Raw genomic sequence first — 18,951 nt, forward strand, 5'->3', positions numbered from 1 at the left:
TAAAACTTTAAATGAATTGCTGCCCTTGTTTCAAATATTAGAACAACTTTCCAGTCCAACCAGACGGAAGTGTTCTGGTCTGGGATCCAGAGACAGATTCAATTTTTAGTAATAACCAATGACTTTTATTATATCTTTATAGGCAGACAAGGTTCTTTGGGTGAATCTGATATCTCTTATTAGACCAACTTAAATAGTTGGAAAACAATTATTAAGCAAGCTTTCGGGTTCAAAAACCCTTTGTCAGGCTAAGGAAGTTTCTGCACTGACCAACACGACTACAACCTACACCCCTATCGTATCTTTATGATACTTATATGTATTTAAACTGTGACAACTTAAACCAAACCAAACAAACAAACAAAACATAAGACAACACAAACAGACAAGACAATTTTATTTTTTTAATTTTTGCCATGGCTTAGATCAGGAAGATGCTGCTGGCGGTAACGAGGCCTCATGGTTTATCGGTCACCTTTGATTACACTGTGGTTTCTGCAAAAGAAAACAAACACACACAAATCTCCCAAGGAAAACTCCTTGCAGTGGCTGATTATTCATATTTACAAATGTACAATGCTGATGTGCATTTTCCATTCTTGGGATGATTTTCTTTTATACTGAAAAAGTGGAGCAGTTACCTACAGGAGGGTAGCTATCCTAAGTTGAGGACTTTTCTGGCTTTTTTCTGCCTCATCATTGGGGTGGGCACTGATCAGCCCATCAGATGTGTCTTTTCCAACAGCTCAGAGCCTTTCCTTCCTGCTAGCCAAGAAGGGTGACTGGCAGGATAAAGAAGACTGTTCACCCTATTCTTTGAGGGTCAAGTGATTTATTTAACAAGGGGGCTCCCAAAATTAATTGCTCAGTGGAGCCCTCCTGAAAAACTCATCTTTCAAGTGACAACCTGGCCCAACTGCAACATGGGCATTGGCATCTCTCAGAGGGACACTTTTTCCCTCAGAATTTTTGCTTAGAAAGCCTTTTCCATGTTCTTACATCTCACCCCCATTACCAATAAGAGTATACTTTTACACTTCTAGCAGTCTCTGCCTTGCAACACAGGCACAAAGCAAACACACAACACTGTTTTGCACAAACACCTCAACAATCTCTGCAGTCTCTTGGCTTTACTTCTGTTACAAACATTCACAGTTTCTAGCACAGAACTTAGTCTTCTCTGCTACTGACTTCTTACTGGACCAGCGATATAGGGTGTTGTACTTAACCCAGACCACAGCATGACCTCAGGCACTCTGAGATCAGGACACAACTTTTCCTTAAAGCAACTGCATCTTTTCACTGCTCTAGCATTTGAACTCTGTTAATCCCTTATTCTCTCCTCTCTTTCTAAACACTTTCCATGTCTCTATAACAGCTGCCTTACAGCCTGTTTTCCCATTTCCCTCTATCTGTTTCCTTTCCCTCTCTCTATCACAGCTCCTTGCTTTCTGAATCATTCTATGTAACGAAACAAACCCTGAATGAGTGAACCATGCATCTTTCCTAGTGAAATTTTCTTTAACTCCCTCACATAGGGCTGTAACAATACAGGCACCAGCTGTGGGGGGCAGTTTCAATCATAATGGTTTTCAACCTCTCCAGACCCAGCACCTTTCAAGAACTGGATCTCCCTTATGTCCCAAATCTGGCACAGAAGAGAGAAGTCAGAGAACCAGGTTGCTACCCTGTCTACTCAGGTCTAAATACTGGACTATACTAGCTCTTCACAGCAAACAAAAAACAGTGTCTTGCACCAAACAGTAGCTTACAGCCAGCAATAAACTCAAAATTTCAGACACCTCAAAGCTCAAGACACAAAATCTCAAAAGCCTCAAGACAAAACAATTTTACAAGCATTTCTGCTGGAGAGGACCTGCCTCCTCCTTTTTCACCCCCTTAGCCCTATGATCACTCATCATAGGGCTGAACATACTGGTTCCTGGACTTCTGTGCCCTACAACAACCACAACCACAACAACAACCACCACAACAACAACAAACACAATGATAACAACAAAGAAAGCACTGTGGGTGCTTGAGCCCCTGTCCTGCAGGAGTTCCCTTTAACAATGCCGACCCTACACTGGGTATGCCCACCCCTCTCTGGGGCGAGTTCTATAATAACATGTGGTCAGCATAGGCCAGGCCTGTCCTGACTGTGTGGTGCACTGGTTCTGGGCACCCAATGCTCAACTTGCAGAATGGTAAGCAAAACCACAGCGTTAGGATCACCCACGAGTCTGGGAACAAGTCTGAAGTTACTGCTGTTGGTGCCTTGGCCAGATAACCTTGGGAGAAGGCTACTGCCATCCTAATCAGGAGAGCCAGTAATTGCCTACTAAAGTAGAAAGACTGTTTTTAAGAGGAGATGGCTCTTAGGGCTGTGCGAAATTTTGCCAAGTGTTTCATTTCAATGCTGTTTCAACTTGTTTCAAGTTTGAAACAGCAAAATTGAAATGAAATGAACGGCTTCGAAACAGCCTTGAAACGAAATGAGGGCAGTCAAAATGTGACATGAGTTTTGCGTTCAAGAGTTTGAGGTGCAGTTTCCCAGAAACCCCTGCACCTATTTCCTTGAAACTTGGCAGAATTCATGCCCTCAGAAGGGGCTACCATCTCTGCTGCTTTCATCCAAATCCACCATGAAATGACAAAGTTATAGGCAGTTTTGTGCTTCCCCATTATAGCCTATGGGTGAAATGTCAAAACAGTGTCGAAACAGCAAAACAGTTTCAACGAAACAAAACAGAACAGCACTTCAAAATGAAACGAAGCTCAAAATGAAACACTGTCCTGTTGAAACATCGAAATGTAAGTCGAAGTGAAACAGTGCCATTTTGCACAGACCTAATGGCTATCTCTTCCTTGCCAAAGCCTGCTTCAGCCAGCAGGTATCACAGAAGCCATAAGCATTCCCCAGGGGTTTTGGGACCTGAACAGGGAAAGGAACACTTCCATTCACCATCATGGTGAAAAACTTTCTCACTAGGAGGGTGGTAAAGCACTGGAACAGCTTACTTAGAGAGGTGGTGGAATCTCCATCCTTGGAGGTGTTTAATAGCTGACTTAACAAAGCCCTGGCTGGAATGATCTAGTTGAGGATGGTTCTGCTTTGCTCAAGGGGTTGGACTAGATGATGTCCTGAGATCCCTTTCAACCCTAATTTTCTATGATTCTATGATCCTGTGATCATCAGTGTCTCATTCAAACATGAATGCCATGTGCCCCCAGAGGCTGGGTGGGGGAGGGCACGGCAAGCTCCCACAGATGGCGGTGGCACTGTCGTCATCGGGAGTGTGGTGGCGGCAAGCAGAGAGCTCCCACAGGCAGCTGCAGCACTGTTGGCAGCATTGGTGGTGGCCAGCACTGTCAGTGGTTGGCGGGGAGAAGGCGACCACCCGCAAACACCGCTGGCAGCATGGGCGGCGGCCAGTGGCAATTGCGGATTGCCTACAGACGCTGCCTCTTCCTGGTGCAGCAAACACATCCTCTGGGCCTGATTTTAATGGAGGCATGACGGGAAGGTTGGAGGCTTCTGTCACTTTAAAATTAGAGACCACTGCAGTTAGCACCAATGGCACCTGTATAGGAGCTATCTGTGAGAGAGCAGGCAGCCAGGAATCCCTGCTGCCGAGGCAGGGAGCTGCAGCAAAGGCATGAAGAACACCTGCAGCCAGGCACAGGACTACTGCACAGAATAGACTAGCTGTAGGGGAACCGGCAGCCAGGAGACCAGATAACTATTAATGAGCTGGCTGCCAGCAGGTGGACAGATGGCCATCAAGGACTTATCCTGAGAGAGTAACTGCCAGGGGAAGAGGAAACAGAATGGTGAACTGTACCCAGGCAGGCAGGTAGGTAGTCCAGAAGCTAGCAGGCTGCTTAGCTAAGCCCTAGCTGAGAAAATAGGAAGGTCATCTGCCACAGGGACAGAACACCTGTGAGGAGTAGGACTTAGGGGGCACATAAAGCCAGTGCCTTAGCCCAGTCAGTTAGTGTAGCCCTGCAGGCTGAAACAGGAGGAGGTCCTGAGCAGGGAGGTTGAAGGGGACTGCCTGGCTGACTTGAGATGTCCTCTTCTTCTTCTCATGTTGGTACATCACATTTGACCATTTTGTTACACACGCTTGTGCTTGTTTTTTGCACTTGGAAAGATCTTTCCTTGTACATGTGCCTTCAAGCAGCGGGCACTGCAGCAGGTGTTGCATGGTCTGAGGCTTTGTGCTGCACTCACAAGTGGTTGAACCAGTGGTATAGCCCCACTTCATTAGTTCCTTGAAATGTCTGACTCTGGTAGGTAGACAGTTGCAACATTGTCACCTTTGCCACAGTTCGTCAACCCCAATGGCTCAGGTGCTGGATAGTCCATTTTTCTGCTGTCGGGTATCTTCAGCCTCTCATTCCACATGTCTAGTCATGTCTTCTTGGGTGTGGCATCAAGAGGGTAGGTGCTGGTGAAGAAGCCTGTGTGACTTCAGATGTTTGTGTGCTGCGCAATTGTCACACAGGGGGTGTCTCACATCTTCAGTTTGTCTTGATTGTCCTATCCTGCTGTCCATTGCTCTTCTCATGTCAGGTAGAGTGATGCCAGTCATCAGGTACACACTGTTTAGGCTGGTAGGCTTCAGACATCCTGTGATGCATCAGCAGCTATCATTCAGAATGGGGTCAAGGTGCTTTACATGTACAGATCTCTTCATATAGGGCATGCATACTTGGCAGAGGAGAAGCTGAAAGCTAGAGTAGTGGTTTGGATGGTTGAGGGGCTACCTCCCCATTTTGAGTTGGTGAGCTTATATTGGGTATTGTTACAAGTGCTCACCTTTGCTTGAGAGGCCCTGAGATCTTCAAACAAGATTTCTACAGCCTACAGGGAAGCAAGACCCAGTATTGAGGGGAGTGTGATGGTTCAATCATGAAGCTGAGGGTATAAACCAGAGAGGGGACATTTTGTTACATACAGTCAGGGAGCTGGGGTCTATGTAGGGACCCAGTGTGGGGATAGTTTTTCTGTTATAGCCAGAGTGCTTTCTTATTGCAGTGTGGTTTATACCAGTAGCTTGGGTTTGGGACTATAGGGAACGTTTGGAGGACTCAGGCATGCCTGAACAGCATGTGATTGCCTTGAGCCTGGCCAGGGGTGGGGTTCAAAATTGAGAGAATAGCAGAGCCAAGGCCAGGGACCCAGTGCCCAAGCAGGGTGAGAACCAGGGTCAGGGACCCATAGCCCAGGAGGGGCAAGAAACAGGGTCAGCGACCCATAACACAGGAGGCAAGATCAGCCTAGAAGGACAGAGACCAAGGGGCCAGGGGCCCAGCAGCCCAGAACAGTAAATTCTGTGACCAGGTACCCAGAGCAAGGGACAAGGGCCAGAGGCCCAGAGAGACTGACAACTGACAGGGCTGGAACACAGAAGCCAGGTCCAGGACAGTGGGCCTTGTCCAGGGGACCACCTAGAGGAGAGGGATAGAAGGCTGAATCCCCAACAAGGGAGTAAAGGCCTGAGGTGGCCTGGTGACTTTGGGGACAAGTGTCTCACTTGAGTGATGATGCATAACACCTGCGAGGTATGGGCATGGCTGTAGGGGAAGTTGGAGACCATGAATAGCTCATAAGACAATGGGTGCCCCAAGGCATGTATGGACCATGAGGGCCCATCTACTGCTAGACCAAGTTTGTGCTAGTGGGGTCTGGGAGGGGATAAGCTGGCAAAGGAAGTATGAGGGCATATTCTATGACCCTTAGGCAGCTTTCCGTTAACAATCTAACAATTACATCAAGGCATGGCAGATGAGAGCTGAAGGGAAGGTACTTAGAATCAGAGTAAGATGGTAGCTGTTTGGCAACCGGGGCGTCATGGCCACCCCAGGGCCCAGTCCTCCTACAGGGGGTATCTGGAAACTTCATATCCCTCTGGCTCTGGGCCTGCCCAGCCAGACTGGCCCCAAGTTCCCACTCAAGTCAGCTCCACCCTCTTCAGCTGGACCCAACATCTATCCTGCAACCAGCTCCCCTCAGCAGAGTCCATTGCTTCAGCTAGCCCTCAGCTAAGTGCTTCTTTACTTATAATCTCTCTAGCTTTACCTACAACCTTTCTCTAGAGTATTGAGGGTGGAGGTTAACCATGGTGGAAGTGAGGGGCCTGGCTGAGCCTATGGCTTGACTCACATAAGCAACTAACTGAGCAGCCCTCTAAGTTGCAAGCTTCAAGCTACATGACAACTTGGAATGGTTGATTTAGGTGTCCTTTTAGTCTCTGCCATACAGGGTGGAGACAGAAATTACATTTGTTGTTTGATCAGCCTGCTGAAAGCACTCTATAGCTATGCCCTTACAGAAGTACACAGCTGTGGAGTGCTTTAAAAGCTCCTGATTGTGCGATAATCTGAATCATCATTACATGAGGGCTCAGATGAAGGTGATCCAAAGGGGAGTGCCTTCATTAAAGTCTGTCAGTGTGTGCTGGGAGCACGGCTGGGCTGATACAGCCCTACCTTGCCCCCAGTGCTGTCTTCAGAATGAGAAGGGGAGAAATGAGGGGAGGGAGTTCTGCCTGGGGTTTGCCCAGCCTGCACTGGAGGTGGGGTGGGCGGATTGTAGCCCCCCCACCGAGGCGAGGGGGGCTCCAGTCCACCTGCTTCACCCTCCAGCGCAGGCTGGGAAAGCCCCAGATGAGCTCTGTCCCCTCCCTTCCCCCGCTCCCACTCTGAAGGCAGCACCAGAGTTGGGGGTGGGGGGCAGGGCTTGGGGAGAGTGGCTGCAGGCACTCTAAACTGGAGTTCAGTCCCTTAATCCCCTGAACCCAACGGTGAATATCTGTTGGGTTTGGGAGGGGAAGCGAGGGAAGGAATGCTGTAACTCATGGTGCTTCTTGCAAAGCACCATGAGTTACAGTGAGGAGCTGCACATCTGTCAGTACCAGTGTTGGGGAAAACTTGTCCCCGGGTTTGTTAGGCAGAGGCTCAAACGAACAACAACATAAGTTTAAAGACTTGATTTTTTAAAGAATGCATTCTGAACAGACAACTGCCCCGAGAGGAAACTGTCTGTTGTTCTACTTTGCGCGCAGCTTGATTATATAGCAAGTATGATATAGGAAGTATGACATCATATGCATAGTAACAGATACATCAATCTATTTAATAGCCACACTCTTTCTATACTAGTATCCTGTTTTTACTAAACTAGAATAAGATTGTTCCAGTTTGTGCTTAGCCTAGCAGTTTGGGGTCATGCCCTTTGACTTCCTCATAGCTTAAGCTGTGTACGTGACCTGCTCGCTTACACAAAATGGTGATTGACTCCGTTCTGTTCCCCTTCACCCGCAGTGAGCATCTGAGGACAACGGCCAAAGTCTATGAGGGCAAAGGAACACTTATACCTTCCAGTGACTTTCACTCATGCCAGCCCACATCCTTGATTTGCAGTCAAGGTGAAGTGAAAGACCCAAGTAATTGATGTCTTGGTAGCTTATCCACATTATCACACTTTACCTCACCTTCCCCTTTGTGGATATATATGTATGTTTCATCTACCATAGAGAATCATAGAATCATAGAGAAGAAGGGCTGGAAGGGCATCTAGTCCAACCCCTGGTTTGAGGCAAGATCATCCCCGTCCAAGCCATCATATACACTCTGTAATCTAAACTCTACACAAGACTACCATCAACCCTGATACAACACAGACCTAACTCCCTAACCTGCCATAAGTGAAGGAGGGGAATCATGGCAGCCAATGTCCTGCTTCTATGAAATGTTGTCAATATATGCTCAAGGGGTCCTGAGTAGAGGGCCATGCCATCTGCTAGAGAGGAATGCAAGACTCCCCACAGTCTGTACCAATTTGACCATGGGGTAAAATTCCTTCCTGACCCCAAATATGGCAATTGGTCTGACCCTGAGCAGAGGCAAGACCTTCTAGCCAGGAACCTCTGGCTTTGGTTCCACCAGGAGCATTGGCATACTCCAGTCAGAGTCCCCAGCCTTGGCTGCGGCAAACACCCAGTGCCTCTGAGGAAGTTTTAAAAACACCACGACACATGTAGCAGGAAGAGGGGTGCAGGGGCAACCAACAAAGCCCAGAAGCATGGGAAATACCCATAGTAGAACACAGGCATAGATACGCATTGATCATCCCTGCCCAATGGCTGTACAACCTCTGCTTGAACACCTCCAGTGATGGAAAATTCACAACTTCCCTAGGCAGTCTAGTATGCTATCTCACTGCTGTAACAATGAAGAAGTTTTTCTGGATATCCAATCTAAACTTAATTTGCTGCAACTTCAAGCCATTGGTCCATGTCCTCCTCTCTGCAGCAAGAAAGAAAAGGTGTTTTCTTTCCTCTTTATGGCAGCCCTTCAAGTATTTGAAGACTATTATCATATCCCCTCTTAAGTGCCTTTTCTGCAAGCTGAACACGCCTAGCTCCTTTAGCCTCTCCTCCTCTGACTTGCCTTCCAAGCCTTTGATCATCTTTGTTGCCCACTTCCGGACCCTCTCTAACTTTTTCATGTTCTTTTAAAAATGTGGAGCCCAGAACTGTGCACTGTCTGCCAGATAAGGCTTAACCAGTGCCAAGTAGAGAGGCATTATCATCCCCTCCATGTCTTGTGCCTAATGCTTCTACTGACGCATCCTAAAATCACACTGGCCTTTTGTGTGACTGCATCATGCTGCAAAGTCATATTGAGTCTGTGATCTACCCAGACCCCCAGATCCTTTTCCATAGTGCTGCCATCCAGCCAGGCATCCACCCCCATTTTATATTTATGTTTTTTAATTTTTCTTCTCAAGGTGCAGCACCTTGCGTTTGTCTGCATTGAACTCCATCTTACCAACTCTAGCCCAAATTTCCAATCTGTTGAGATCCTTCTGAACTGCACTTACATCCTCCAACACATTCTCAATCCTTCCCAGTTTTGTGTCATCAGCCAAGTTGCTCAAGAAGCTTTCCTTGTCAGCATCTAGATCGTTAATAAACTTGTTGAACAGCACCGGGCCCAGGACAGACCCCTGTGGGACTCTGCTCGAAAGCTCCTACCAGCTTGACATGGACCCATTAAAAACTACCTTTTGCTTAAGGCTATTGATACAGTTATCTATCCACCTTGTAGTAGTTTTATCTAGCCCACATTTCTCTAGCTGTTGCTGCAGATACCAGTTCCCTCCCTTCCCTGACAAGCAAGTGATACGTTTAGATAATTGAGGTGTAACAGCTAGCTAGCTAAAACGACCATAAAAGCCACTACTTCTTTTTTCCATGTAGTTCAAGAAGGAAACGAATTTAAATGTGTTTTTAGGGACAAAATTTTCCATTCTGTGATGAGCAGGGGAGGTGGGCATGCTTGCTTCAAAAAGGAAGACATTCAGCAGTCATGTGGTAGGGTGCCAGTGCTTTGGAGGGGGCTGTAGACAACGGTCCACAAGGCTGTGGAGCAGGGCGTGTAGACAAAGGTTAAAGGGCATGCAGGAGCTGTGTAGGGAGTCCTGGACTGGGACAGCAGGGAGGGCAAGAGGGAGGGGCACTGGCAGAGCTGTGTGGGGAGCTTGCAGCAATTTCATAGATTTCAGACGGTCATGGAGGAGTTTGTGACCGTTCAACCTTGTCATCCCTTGGGCTGCTCTGGTGAACAGACCTTCGTTCCCCCAGATCCTGGTGAGCACCCCTGATAAGCGTATAGGTGACCACCAGATCACCCCCGAGCCTGTGGTTTTCCAGGCTGACGTCCCATAGCGCTCAGCCTCTTGTCGTAAGGTGTGTTTTCCTGACCTCTGATCATGATCACTGGGTTCAACAAACAAGGCATACATGAATGAGCAGGGCGACAGAAGGGGTTTTACTGTGGAGCAGTAAGCAACTCCTGCAGACTGGTTAGCTCCTCAACTGAAGGACAGTCTCCCTGTTACCAGCTCAGGCTCCTTCCCCGGGGATCATCAGGATAGTTTTGGAAGCAGGGGTTTTGAAGTGCAGAGTCACAGACAGGCTGCAGCTTGCAGGGTGCGTCTCCCTTCCCACTGCAACAGGAGAGAGGGAGAGGAAAGGCCCCTTCACTTGCGGTGCTGCCAGGCCCCACCAGTTTAACAGGACTCTTGCACCCCCTGGCTGCCCTGCATCACCCCTCCCCCCAAATAGCTGACCCCAGAGGGCCGGCGCACAAGAGCCCACCATGCGCTGCACTTGTCGCCACATGCGCATGACCACATGCTGCTTGCCAAACGGCCCCGCCCCCAGCGCCCGCCCCGCGGCCCTGCGCCTCGCCACAGGCCCGTCCCCCGGCTCCCTCTCTAGCACCCTCCTGCTGCCGCTCGGGGTGCTCTGCCCACAACTAAGATGGCCCCTCGCTACTCTGCCCGCTTCCAACATGGCTCCCCACCCATCGTGCGGTGCCAGGATCCAAAACGGCCACCGGCACGGCCTCTTCAGCACGAGGCCGCGGCGTTGCCAGGGTCAAAAATGGCGGCCGCGACGTCGCGCCGCTCGCCGGGACCGGCCTTGAATATGGTCGCCGCGAGGCTCGGAGCGAACCTGCCCGGATCCAAGATGCCGCCCGCCACGGCTTCAACCGGGCCCGAGCCCAACATGGCTGCTGTCAGCGCTTGCCCGCCCCAAAGATGGCGGTCGGAAGCGCCCCGGTTATGAGCCCGCCCGCCCGTGCCGGGGTCTGCGGGGTGTAGATTCGAGATGGCGGCGGTCGAGGTGGAGTACGAGTCTGTGCTGTGCGTGAAGCCCGATGTCAACGTCTACCGCATCCCGCCGCGAGCCTCCAACCGCGGCTACCGGTACCGCCTCCGCGCCCCCGGCTGTCCGCTCCCGCGTCCCGGGCTGGGGCTGCCCCGCGCTTGTCGCCCCGCTGGGGGCAGCTCCCGCCCCGCCGCGCCCCGGGGCCTGCGGGGGAGCGGGCAGGGCTGGTGCTTGCAGGGGCAAAGCGAGGGGTGCGGGGCCTGCCCCTCTGGCAGCCTGGCTTTGCCTGGGGTCAACGCAAATTGTGGGGTGCCGCAGAGATGCCCCTCCTTGGAGCCCCCATCCAGGCAATGCCACCCGTCCGCTGGCCTCTCCTGGCTGCTCCCACCTGGGTTGGGGGTTTGGGGCTGTGGCCATCTTCCCTGGTGGCCACTGCCCCTGCGTGGGGATAAGTGAGCTTCTGGGGGTGGCATGGGGGGAATGATGGCTTGATGGACGCAGCATCTCCTCTCCCTGCTGCAGCCTGCATGTGCGCTCTGAGTCATGCAGGCGCTGCTCTCTTCGCTGACAGAGATGTGCTTTTCTTCCCATTGTTCCCGCAGAGATGGGAGCGGAGCTGGGCTCTGTTCCCGGGGCTCCTGCCTGGGTCAGTGCAGTTTGTTCTGCATGAACAACCCTCCCCCCGCCCCTCAGGCAGGGAGGTGATGCGTTGGCGTCCAGGATCCTGCTGTGCCTCTGATCCCTCCACTGCCTCCAAGAAGGGTGCTGAGAGGCCTGATTTTTGGAGGGTTTAAGCCCCACTTGCAACTTCAGCTGCACGGGAGAGCGCAGGGTGTCTTCTGCAGCCAGGGCCAGCGGCCGCCTTGCACCCTTCCTGCTGCAGGGATGTTCTTCTCCATGTTACAGCACCGTGGAGATTTAACTAGTTAATCCTATTCAGGGTGTTAGACTCTAAATGAGTGTGCCTCTTCCAGTTCAGGGCTGACTTCTACCCTGGGTTACCCTGTGCTTCTCCTAGAGGCCGTGGGATTACAGGGCTGTAACTAACGGTCGAGCTCAGCCCCCAGAACTGCTCAGTGGTGGTGCAGGAACAGGAGGGAGTTCATTGAGACCCTTCAATCCCAGGGCAGGTTTGCTGGCCCAGAGGTTAGCAGATCTCCTCTGCATGTATGCTTCAGCTACAGGCAGGCTAGGGTCACAGGATGAAAGTGTGGATCTCCGTGATGATGTTTTTACGGTGCTGGCACTGATCAGTTTATGTTTTGGCGCACAGATGTCGATGGGCCTAGTTCTTTTTATCCCCAGCTTTGCTGCAGATGTTGCTCTTGGTCACATGAATCTTTTTTTGAAATCCCTTAGTCAGTTTGCTTCAGTAACGTTCTGCAGCAGTCTTCCACGTGTTAAGTGTGTGTGAAGTGTAACGTGTAATTTGCCCATTATAAACTTGCTGCTTCTAACTCCAGAGGGCTGTGCTATAAGAGGAAGGGAAATAGCAGTGCCAGAGAGGCTTCCTTTTCTAAACCAGTATAATTTCTGTTGGCCTTCACCTTTCTCAGCTAAACAGCTCTGCTGCTCTGAATGTCTTTTGGACTCCTGCCTTCTTTCTCTTGCTCTCCTTCCCACCCCCAGTGTCCTGGTGCACCTCTGTTTAACTCTGTCTGCCTTGCTGATGTTCTTGTTCGGTTTCTGCCTGCCTGGGGAGTGTGCATGTGAGGTTGGGCTCTTGGAGCCTCCTCTGAAGAGCTAATCACAGTTGAGCGAGGTTGGTTTTGGGACCTGAGCCTCTCTTCAGAAGAGATGTAGAATAAGGGAGCTAGGGATTACTTTGGTCGGGACTGAGAAGCAGCAGCGCTGTTTGGCCCAGGGATGTCTGGGGACTGCCAGGTAGAGTTGAGGTGGTGTCCGTGAACGTGAGTTGCTGCTCCTTCTCTCTTCCCCTCCAGGGCATCTGACTGGAAACTGGACCATCCAGACTGGACAGGGCGGCTCCGCGTCACTTCTAAAGGCAAAACAGCATATATAAAGCTAGAAGATAAAGTCTCAGGTAAGATGGGAAGGTGGTTCTATGGTCCTCGTGCTCAGGGACTTGCCTGTTTTGTCCTTTTCTATGAAAGTCCCAGTGGGCCATTCTTCTCACCTCCTTGTCTCTGTTGGTCCATCAGGGGAGTTGTTTGCTCAGGCTCCCATAGACCAGTATCCTGGCATTGCTGTGGAGACAGTGACTGATTCCAGCCGATACTTTGTTATACGGATTCAGGATGGGACTGGTGAGTACAAACGTGGTGTGGTGAGGAGCATGCTGTAGAACGGAGTATAGGAACCAGAAGCTGAGGAAGTCAGACTAGGGCTTATTGCCTGAGAGACCCACGTGGTAGGCTGCTCTCTGAGGGCTGGGGTTGAGGTAAGAAGGGGTGGCATGTCCACAGATGACCCTTAAAGGGTTGCAGTAGACTGGGCAGTCTGAAGGATGACTTGACTATGTCCGTTGGACTAGGAGTAGCAAGCAACTTGCAGGGCTGCCTACCCAGGCTTGAAGAGATCATAGGAGATGCTACTGAGGGTAGCATGGGCATTGCAGCTAGCAGAGTGAACCCCTGGGTTTATGGGGGATTGAAAGCCTAGATGGCTGCTGGAAAGCATGTGGCACCTGGCTCATGTCCCACATGCTGTGGTGTTTAGGGGAGAACTTGCTAAGGAATGTGCTGGTCCCTCTCTGGTCCCTTCTCCTGTTGACTACCTGTCTGTCTTGCCACCAGGGCGAAGTGCATTCATTGGCATCGGCTTCACAGATCGGGGAGATGCTTTTGACTTCAATGTCTCCCTGCAGGATCACTTCAAGTGAGTCTTGCCTGCCCTACCCTGCCCCATGGTCTCCTGATGGTGCTCACATGTGGCACCCAGGCCAGTTTCCTTGGACTCTCGTGCAACCTCACTTCTTTTATTATTGGCACTTGGGGTATATGGTGGGGAGGGAATGGGCTGCCAGTCACAGTATGAGCTCAAAGTTATAAGCAGGGTGATGGAGCTTCTGTTGTCTCTAGCACCTGAAAGTGTTAGACGCACACCCCTCTTTGAGATATGCAAGACTTTCAGATGGAGATGCAGTGAGGCATGATGGGGTGACTGCATTGCATCACTATGCAGAAGGTACTGTTCTTCTGGGAGTCACGCTGGCTTTGAATCTCTGATGCCACATTGTAGAGTAAGGGTGGTGGTGCCTAGCATTGGCAGTGCTAGTGTTCGCCAGTTGGGGAGCCCCCGCTGGTCCCTGAATTGCCCCTTGGTAGCCATCTTCTTTTTCCTTTGCTGTGGGGCCTCAGCTGTTCCTCTCCTCTAGGTGGGTGAAACAGGAGTCTGAAATCTCCAAGGAATCCCAGGAAGCAGATACACGCCCCAAGCTGGACCTGGGGTTCAAAGAAGGACAGACCATCAAGCTGAGCATTGGGGTAAGGGTCTGCCTGACTAAACCAGTGCTGTATTGCTGGCTCCTGCCACAGATGACTTCTCTCATTTTTGTGGGTTTTTTTGTCCTTTTTTTTTTTTTACAGAATATGACCAAGAAGGGAGGGCCACCCAAGCCACGTGTGGCTGGATCAGGGGGGCTTAGTCTACTCCCTCCCCCTCCAGGGGGCAAAATCACAGCTCCTCCTGTCCCTCCCCCTTCCTCAACAGCCATTTCCAACCACGTCACGCCACCACCAGTGCTGAAATCCAGTAATATGAGCAGTGCAGGTAAATGCTGAATGGATGGGAGGATTCTCCAGCCCTGGTGGAGGAGGGGAATCCGTCTGTTAAGATTCATTGGTGTGCTTGGTGCTGCACAGATGTAAGGGCAAACATGGTCCCTGCTTTGTGGAGCTGGTGCTTTAATTTGGACTCAGGCCACACAGTTCAGACCTGTGATATCTAAAAACCTATGTGCTTTTGATATGAGCATCATGGGCAATAAGTCTAATCATTGGCCTCCAGGTGAATTAGGAAGCCATTGTGATATCCTCAGCTCTTGCGGAAAGAGACTGAGGTCAAGTCCAGTGACTTGGCCAATGTGATACAGTGAATTTGCTGGCAAGGCTGGGTCTCTGAGACATCTGGCACCTTTAATCACTAGATGACTTGCCCTCCTCCACAGGAAGGTTTGGATCACTGGCTGTAGGTTACAGCTGTACAGGCATCTTAGGAGGCTTTGGAGTGGGGACATGGTGGGGACTGCTTAGGTGCAAGGAACAGCATGAAGTGGGTGCACCAAGGCTATAGCAGGTGGCAGGAAGCCGGCAGGAGAAGGAGGCTCCTTTCAAAAGTTGCATGTACAGCTCTGTGTCAAGGAGGAAGAATATAATGGCTCTCCAGGGTGTGGTGTTTAGGTTTTTGGATGCCTTTAGTAGAGTCCTTCTGCCTGTGTGGCTGCTGGAATCCAGCTGTGATCAGTGCTTCTCCATTCCAGTCTAGCAGCTGGTGTGACCCCAAGTCTGCTGGCTGGGATGATGGGTCATGAGCATGGGGCCTGCAACAGAATGCAACTGATGGTTTTCTGGGGACCCAGCAAGTGGAGCAGCTGTTCGTTTTGGTACCTTCACAGCCCATCTTCAAAAGGCAGCTGCCCAAGAAATCAGTGTATTTCAATCTTGCAATAGCTCCAGAAGAAAGACCTCTCCAGTAAGGTGCAAGGCTCTGAGCACTCCAGGACTTTCCCTCTTGCCAGTGATCTCAAACATCTCTGTGTTCCTCTCTGCTCTCAGATATCCTGTTAGATTTGGACTCTCCTGCATCAGTCTCTAAGGCACCAGCACCTTCAGCTGTTCCAGCCACCACAGACCTCTGGGGGGACTTCAGCACTGCAGCCAGGTGATTATTGGGAAGAGGACAGAGCAGGTGTGGAGGGAGAACTGTGGGGCAGCAGTGAGGGGCACTGGCAGAGCTGTTTGGAGAGTTTAGGTCTGGCTTAGTCAGGGGTTACAGGGCAGGAGTGAGGGGTTGAGTGGGCTAGTCTGCAATCCTTCAACTGGGATCACCCCCTCTGACTTCTGTCTTTCTTTCAGCACCGTTTCCAGCCAAGCCCCTCAGCAGTCCAACTGGGTCCAGTTCTGAATGGCCAGTGTTGCAGAGTTGAAGCAGGCTGATTTTTGACCATGAGGAGCTGGAAGCACCAAGTGGATGGAAAGGGGTCCAGACCTCTCGAGTCTTCAATCAAAAAAAAAAAAAAAAATTCCAGACAATCCTATTTTCCACCCTCCCCTCCCTGCCACCCGTTTTTTAAAGTTTCCTTTTCAGTCAAAATGGACGTCTGGCTCCTCAGAGATCACCAAGCCCTGAGGGACCATCTCTAAATTGTGCACAAAAGCAAGAGGGAGGGAGGAGTTGGTGTCCTCTCACCTGTCTGAGTGCTGCATGCTATCACTTGTGGGGTAACGGATGTGTCATTTGGATTTTTCTGTTCTTCAGCTCCCCCAGTTTGGGCCAGCTTCTCTGCCCCAGAAGTCTACAGCACTGACCAAGTCACTGCAGCTTGGCTTGAAGTGTGGAGGGCTCTGGAGTACAACACACTTGTGGGTTTGGCCAGCTGCAGCCCTCAAATGGTAATGGCCTAAGACCAGCACTTTGTCTACTTCTCTGTCCTGTAGAATGGGGGTTTTAATATGGAGCTAGCTCTATCCCCTCCTGCTCCTGCACTGTTCACTCTCCTTTGACACATAGGTATTGTTCTAGATGAGCATCCGTATCTCCTTATGAAAGGACATGCTTAGCTCCATGTCCTGGCCTGCCCCTTGCATGCCACAGCCCCGGATCTCTTGTGTCCTCACAATGTTCTCTTGTTCAGCTTGTGTGAGGTTCTCTTGAGTCTGATGTCCATGCCTTCCCTTCTGCCCCCCTCAAACCCTGCCATCCTTGCCCTCCCACTGAAATCGTTAAAAAGCCATTGAGCTGTTTTAACTGGAAATATACTTAAAGGAAAGAGATCCTGTTTTTTCAGACTGGAGCAGCTTCTCTCATGCTGTAGCTGGTTGCTGGGCGTTTCCCATCTCTGTCAGCACAGTGCCTTCCTGTCTGTACACACCACCCCGCCTTCTGCATGTGTCTTGGGAGGCATCTGAACCTGGCAGAGCTAGTTGAGAGATGAAATCAGGATGCAGTATAGTTCCCTGTGTCACCTATGTGCCTCCTGCTGTGGTGACATATGTACAGCCCTCTCTCCCTCCTGACCCCCTCCCCTTATAAATGCTCAGTATAGGGAGGGTTTAATTGCTGGCTAGATACTTTCAGAGCTGCATCTCTTCTCTCCTGCCCCTCCCTGAAAATGTGATTTTTTTTTTTTTCTTTTAACCCTTTCTGCTTAATGGACTCAGTTGCTGTGCCTGTGTTCTTAAGGTTCCCTGAATCCACTCCCTCCCCAACCTTGTCCCTCCAATTTTTCAGTGGGGTATGCAATCTGAGGTGGATAGCTCTTGAATGTTCTCCCTTGCTCTTGAGGTGAGTTCCTTGAGTCCCTTGTATTGCTGTCTTTCCCCCGTCTCCATCCCCTAGCTGCATGAGTAGGCATAGTAGCTTGCCTGCTACTACAGGCATCTTGATGGGGCAGTGCAGCCCTTGCTGCTTGCCTCCACAGCATCCATGTTAGTGGAGTCCCTGTAGGTGATGACCCCCTTGCTAGAACACTAGACTTGTACTGCACAGGGAGACACCTCCCTGTTCCTTACACTCATAGATAACACTTATGCATTCTGGAAGCATGTCCAACTGCACACAATGTCCACCTTCCACCTCTCTTATCTCTTAACTGTAGCTCTCCAAGGGGAGTACCTAATCAGCCACTCACACTTCAGTGTGGTCTCAACCCTCTTCCTCTCCTTTGTTGCAACTGTCCACTCAGCACCAATGAGCCTGCAAAGAAGTAAAGAAAGTGTTGGGAAGCAAACTGCACAGCGCTATGGGAAGGCAAGCCTGTGCTACATAAGTCTAGCACCACTGCAGTTCCACTTGTGGAAATGGGAACCAGATTGCTTTTATGGATGGATATATTTTGAATAGCCACCCATTTCAGCTTCCACAGGTGTTTTTCCCTTGTCAAGCATTGTTCCCAAATTTTCTGTGCTTTCTTTTGGCTCCCTGCCTGGGAAGCTTCATGTCTCGTGAATTTGCTATATGTGTTGGCTACTAATTGTCCCCTTCCCTGCAGTCTAAGCCAGATCATGGGCCCTGGTGGTTGGCTCAAATCTACCATATCAGGGCAGGTCCTGACATTTCAATGATGTATCAGTTTCCAAAAACTAAGGAAGTTTAATAGTGTCAGTTACAACTAACCAGGAGCCTCTTCCTCTGTGTTCTTAGTATTCTGGAGATAATATATTATGTATTTGAGAATCTGAAGCAAAAATTTAAAGATATATATATATATATATATATATATATATATATATATATATATAAAGCATAAGATGTGCTGGTGCAATAATGGTAATTAAACAAGAAAAATTGGGAAAAAGAGCACTGTCTCTCTCGTGTCAAGTGAACTTTCTGGCTCAGCAGCCCTGTAGGCAGGGCTGGGGATGGGAAAGTAATGGCAGTAAATGGGGCGCAGCCTTCTAGTGGTCTTAATGATACCAGAGTTGCTGGTTAGGGCCTTCCCTTCTAGACTCCACTGGCTTCTTGCTTTGCACTGCAGATGCTTTCAGTACCTTTCTATGGAATTTACAGTGTCACCTCTTCGCAGTGGACCCCCATGGGAGATGGGAGAAGAGGATATTTGCTATAACAGGGTTAAGTCAATGTGTGGTAAAAATCTATTCCTCCTGTGGAGTTAACAAGGGGAATGGGGGTGGGACAGGGATTTGCTATAAATGGGGTTGGCTTATATGGCGTTAGTGCCCTAGTTCTTGAGGAACACATTAGCATCGTGCTTCTGTCAGTATGGCAAAAGGAAGCTATGCGCCCCCTCAAACTGGGCAGCCCATCTTGCCCACAGTCCTTGTGAAAACTCAGTTTGAGTGTACCAAATGGAAGGAGGTGCTTCATAAAGCCAGCTTGTATCCCTTTGTACCCACTGCTCTGGGGACAGCTCGGATCACTGGAGAGAACTAGTTCTTACCCATCTGCTGTGGTGGGTGATGGAGATGGGGGGCCTAGGGTGGCTCCTCATGACATGTGTCTATATCACTGAAGAGCAAATGTCACCCTTGCCACTACTGTTCCCATTGCTCCTTGAAGCAGAGAGGATGAAGTCTGAAGGGGCCCTGGAGCAGGTGGGTGATCAGTTTCCTGTCTCAGTAAG

At 50.1% G+C, this 18,951-nt stretch overlaps 1 protein-coding gene across 1 annotated transcript; it reads left to right on the top strand.

The window, feature by feature from the left end:
- The first annotated feature begins 10,619 nt into the window (after nt 1-10,619).
- On the top strand, nt 10,620-18,167 carry NECAP1 (NECAP endocytosis associated 1). Its single transcript, XM_006267594.4, has 8 exons — nt 10,620-10,786; nt 12,632-12,732; nt 12,851-12,955; nt 13,445-13,526; nt 14,026-14,134; nt 14,237-14,420; nt 15,425-15,530; nt 15,725-18,167. Exons 1-8 carry the CDS (start codon nt 10,689-10,691, stop codon nt 15,771-15,773), a joined length of 834 nt encoding a protein of 277 aa, XP_006267656.1. The 5' UTR covers nt 10,620-10,688; the 3' UTR covers nt 15,774-18,167.
- The last annotated feature ends 784 nt before the right edge of the window (nt 18,168-18,951 follow it).

This window comes from Alligator mississippiensis, chromosome 4, assembly GCF_030867095.1.
Source record: "Alligator mississippiensis isolate rAllMis1 chromosome 4, rAllMis1, whole genome shotgun sequence".
Taxonomy (NCBI): domain Eukaryota; kingdom Metazoa; phylum Chordata; order Crocodylia; family Alligatoridae; genus Alligator; species Alligator mississippiensis.